This window comes from Puntigrus tetrazona, chromosome 20 (assembly GCF_018831695.1).
Source record: "Puntigrus tetrazona isolate hp1 chromosome 20, ASM1883169v1, whole genome shotgun sequence".
Taxonomy (NCBI): domain Eukaryota; kingdom Metazoa; phylum Chordata; class Actinopteri; order Cypriniformes; family Cyprinidae; genus Puntigrus; species Puntigrus tetrazona.
Genome location: NC_056718.1, coordinates 26,567,661 through 26,572,660, shown reverse-complemented (window position 1 = coordinate 26,572,660; position 5,000 = coordinate 26,567,661). Strand labels below are relative to the sequence as shown.

Genomic DNA, 5,000 nt, shown 5'->3' with positions numbered 1-5,000 from the left:
GAGAGAAATCGGTGTGGATTTCTTTCTTCTGCCGAACACACGCAAAAAAAATACGTGTTTTTGGAGGAAGTTTGTGCTCGGGTTGTTTCGGGTCGCCGTTGAGTCGGTGGCCTGGTTACAAACTTTCTTCAAAAGTCCTTTGTGTTTCAGAACAAAGACATTCGTACAGGTTTGGAGCTACTCCGGGGTGAACGGGGTGGACATTTTGGGGGTGAAATATTCCTTTAAGTCAGAGATCTCGACGAAATCGAATCTTGGGTTTCTGATTTAAAAATTACGTTAGAAACAAATTTAAACTATATAAGATTTTTTTGTTAAAGATGCATTTTATAGTCTTTCTAATGTAATTAAATTAAAATGTATTTTTTTGGTTTTTCAGACTAAAATAAATTATGCATTCAGAAAATAATCTGTTTTAGGGACTTTTTATTTTTGAAATATGACTTTATTTAGTTTTGCAACAACACAGATTTAACCTCGTTGTGAAGTCAGTGATCTGAGCTACATAGATTAGATTGTTAAAAGCCTTAAATCGCATAATTATTGTTTTGTGAAAAAGTTGTGAAATTTTGTTGTCTTTGCATCAATTCAATTAAAAAAAAAAATAAAATATATATATATATATATATATATATATATATATATATATATATATATATATATATATATATATATTATATATATATATATATATATATATATATATATATATATATATATATATATATATAAAAATATAAATATATAAATATATATTTTTAATTAAATGTCTTTTTTTAATTTAAAAATGTCATATTTTTACATGGAGAATAATATTTATTTCAAATTAAATATTTGATATTTTTATATGTATTAAATAAAATGAAAGAATGAATAAATAATATTTTATATTAAGAAAATGAAATCTATTTTGGACCTTTTTTTTTTTTTTTGCATCTTTTGTAATTCGGTCTGTTTTTTTTTTTTTGTTTCCTGTTCTAACAGAGACTAATCGATAAGTCTGCGGTGACGTGTTTGAAGTGGGTCCCGGGTTCAGAGCACCTGTTCCTGGTGGCTCATGGCAGCGGTTGTTTGTACCTGTACAACGTGGAGCACACCTGCGGGACGACGCCGCCTCATTATCAGCTCCTCAAGCAAGGCGAGAGCTACGCCGTTCACACCGGCAAGAGCAAGTCGGCCCGCAATCCTCTCCTCCGCTGGACAGTGGGCGAAGGGGCGGTGAACGAATTCGCTTTCTCGCCCGACGGAAAGTTCCTGGCCTGCGTCAGTCAGGATGGATTCCTTCGTGTCTTCAGCTTCGACGCGACCGAGCTGCGAGGCACGATGAAGAGCTACTTCGGCGGGCTGCTATGCGTTTGCTGGAGCCCCGACGGACGGTTCATCGTAACCGGGGGCGAGGACGATCTCGTGACGGTCTGGTCGTTTTCGGACGCCAGGGTCGTCGCTCGAGGACGAGGCCACAAATCGTGGGTGAGCGTCGTTGCGTTCGATCATTGCATCACTAGCGTTCAGGACTGCGAAGCGCCGGCGGAGTTCAGCGGAAGCGACGAGGACTTCCGCGACAACGCGCAATACAACGGAAATCGCGAGCGGGCGAATAGCACGCAATCTAGAATATCCAAACGAAACTCTACGAACGGTAGCGTGACGTACCGGTTCGGCTCGGTCGGTCAGGACACTCAGCTATGCTTATGGGACCTCACGGAAGACGTTCTGTTTCCGTTATCAAGAACGAGGACTCAAACTAACGCGATGAGTGCGGAAACCGGCACTAACGGCAACAACAGCGCGAATTCTTCGCTGCCGCGCTCAAACAGTTTGCAGCACTCGACGGCCGGCAGCCCGAACAGCAACAAACCGGCCGGCATCGTAGACGGCGCTTTGATCGCGACCGGCGTCAGCAAGTTCGCGACGTTGGCTCTGCACGAGGTGCGCAAGGAGCGGAATCAGGAGAAGGAGCACAAGCGCAATCACAGCATAAGCTACATCAGCAACAAGAGCAGCGACAAGCTCAACCAGATCATCGGCCCTCGAGCGGCTAAAACGGACGTCGCGAAGACGCTGGGGACGACGTCGTGTCCGCGCATGGAGGAAATCCCGCTTCTGGAGCCGCTGGTGTGCAAGAAAATCTCCCCACGAGACTCACGGTGTTGATCTTCCTCGAGGACTGCTTGGTCACCGCCTGCCAGGAGGGATTCGTTTGCGCGATGGCGCGGCCTGGGAAAGTGGTGAGTTGCGCACGCCGCAGCCGAAATGTTCCGTTTCTAGATTTGGAGTCGGGTTTGGAGTAACGCGCGCGCGTCGCTAGCTACGCTTTACGTCCGCCTGCTTTTGTGCGCTACCGAATATGGCGTAAAACAAAAAAAAACCACCAATGGGTGGCAACAATTCTATAAATCACCAGGATGTTCTGTGGACGTTACCGCAAGAACGTTTATTTATAATGTTGATTAGAACGTTCCGAGAACATTCCCTTCAGTTGTGATGAGGGATATTATGGCCATTTTTTGTTAAAACAAATTAATACCGGAAATATTATTACAATTTAAATCAGCTGTTTTCTGTGTTAAAGCGTCATTTATTTCTGTTATTTTCAGCATCATGACTCCGGTCTTCAGAAATCATAATAATATACCAATTATAATGATTTCTCGAGAAAACATTTCTGATTATTATCAGTGTTGAAAACAGTCGTGCCGCTCGATATTTTTCACTATAAGTGTCTTCACTGGACCTTTCGATCAATTTAACGCAAGAGTGCTGAATAAAAGAATGCTTTTTTTTCCCCAAAAACCCTAACTTTTCCTCTGTTTTCGGTCTCTTTAGGGTCTGTTGTCGTCTCAGAACCAGGCCAGCTCTCCCAGCGGGACAGTCGTATAGCGGCTCTTCGGACGCCGCGCCGCGTCAGTCGTGTCACCGGTCCGTTGAGGAACGCGCGTTCATTATTGACGCCGAAGCCTGTCAAGATCGCATTTCATCCTTTCAGCCAGTTTTTAGGACCGTTAAGATCTCATGCTTTATTTTCATGGCAATCAAACACATTTTCAGCCTGATTCTTGTTACTGTGATGCAATATATTGTGAAGTACGAGCGTAAGTACCATTATAATATTTAACGTATGCCGAGTTTAATTAAGCCCGTCCAGACAGGACGGTTTTCACTACTGTATGTTTTTCACATTTCAATAAGCTACTAAGAATTGGTGAAATGTGAGTAATTGTCATGAAAATAATGGTTGGTTGTAATATGGCGGTCCAGTGTTTTGTTTCCTGGTGGGTTATGTTTTATACCACGCCGCAGAACCACGGTCCGCTCCTTCCACACCGATGGCGGTCTTCGCGGACGTCCGAGCTCTGAAGAAGAGGACCGCTGAGGTGTTTTGCACTGATTGTTGTTGAAACCGTTCTCGTTAACTGCGCGCGACGGGGAAGCGCCGGATGTCACAACCGTAGAGCGGGAAATCATTTGCACTAAATAATTAGAAGAATATGGCTTTACAAATGTTCGAGTCGCTGGGGCTCCTGGAAATGCTGTAAAAGTATAAAGAGAAATAGATATCTTTTCTGAACATTTATTTTAATATTGTTTCAAATGAAGCGGGTTATTGTACAATGTGTAAATATTGTAAATTACGGATTTATGATGGATTGAAATAATTACATAAAATAGAAAAGTTGCATTTCTAATACAGAAGAATTTATTATATATATATATATATATATATATATATATATATATATATATATAAAATAATTAAAATTATCTTAAGCATATTTTTGGCTTCATTTGGTTTCATTATGGTTGCTTTTGTGAGTATGGTTTTAATATAACGATTAATGCTGTGCAGATAATGCATCCTTTAGTTAATTTGGTGTTTTTATTTTTTTATAAATTTTTTCGTCATGCTGTATCATCACCAGATCTTACATTCGGTCCTTATTCTTCACAATTAGCACCGGTTTTATGTTTCTTTTTGTAACGGCGTGGTCGCAGGTCTCTGTTTCCGACTGAACTTGGCCAAAATGATCCACAAATACTGCGTTTTTCCATTCAGTAACTGAAGCGGACGAGCTCAAACACCAAAACCTGTGCTAAATGGACGAAAACTAGATGCTTGAAAGATTAAACGTAAGATCTGGTAATAAAATATCATAAGTGAGCGGTACATTTAAAAAAATCCACCAAAAATGTAAATTTTTTGAGGCTAAAAAGTTGTTCCAAACTGAGAAGCTACGTGCAGCGCGAGCCATACTTCATCTAAATTGTTGCATAATAAAAAAAAAAAAAAACGTGATTGATCTGATTATAGCTTTGTGAAATGATACAGCCTCAAAAGCATCCGCGGGAAACAAAAACCATACAGATCGTGTCATGCTGAATGAGACGCAGATTTCCGTTCAGCCAGTAGATGGCGCTTACCTCGGCGAGGTGGCGCTGCGCATCGCGATGAAGTCGGCGTCTCAACCCACCTTAAGCATCTCGTTTTCGTCGATTGGCATCGTAGCGTCCCTAGCTTTGACGACGAATCGACTTGGATCTGACGTTTCGTGAGTTTCCCGTCCAAAGCTTTAAGCGCGGTTTCATTCTCCGTGTTTGCAGTGTTTGCGCTCATCCCTCCGAACGAAGCGGCCTTTCATCCGATGTGCCCGGCGCTGGCTCCTGTAATTGGGAAATTAACACGCAGAGACAGTTGGGTCTTGGCACACGCACACAGGGAGTATTTTGAGGGACGTAGTTTGGCCCTTATTTCGTTCTGACCTGCTGCTAAGTGTTTTGCGCGTAAAAGGCTAACCTCGTCATTACGCGTCATTGCATTCAATTGCATTGCGGTTTATTAATTTCTGTAGCACCGACGCACAGCGATGGTAATACTGATGCATGCGTTCGCGTAACTATATCTGGTCACTTGCATTTCTATTGCATGCAATGGCAGAATGCATTGAACTCATGATGGCATAGTTCTTGTTGTGCTACGTTATTACCGAATCTTAAATGTTTTC

At 41.9% G+C, this 5,000-nt stretch overlaps 1 protein-coding gene across 1 annotated transcript in view; it reads left to right on the top strand.

Moving 5' to 3' along the window:
* The window catches only part of LOC122325332 (WD repeat-containing protein 20-like), a 4,247-nt gene extending 1,353 nt beyond the window's left edge, over positions 1-2,894 (top strand). The window contains 3 exon segments of the mRNA XM_043220347.1: positions 985-2,131; positions 2,134-2,228; positions 2,827-2,894. Coding sequence (XP_043076282.1) covers positions 985-2,131; positions 2,134-2,228; positions 2,827-2,880 — 1,296 coding nt within the window. The 3' untranslated portion in view covers positions 2,881-2,894.
* Positions 2,895-5,000: the final 2,106 nt, after the last annotated feature.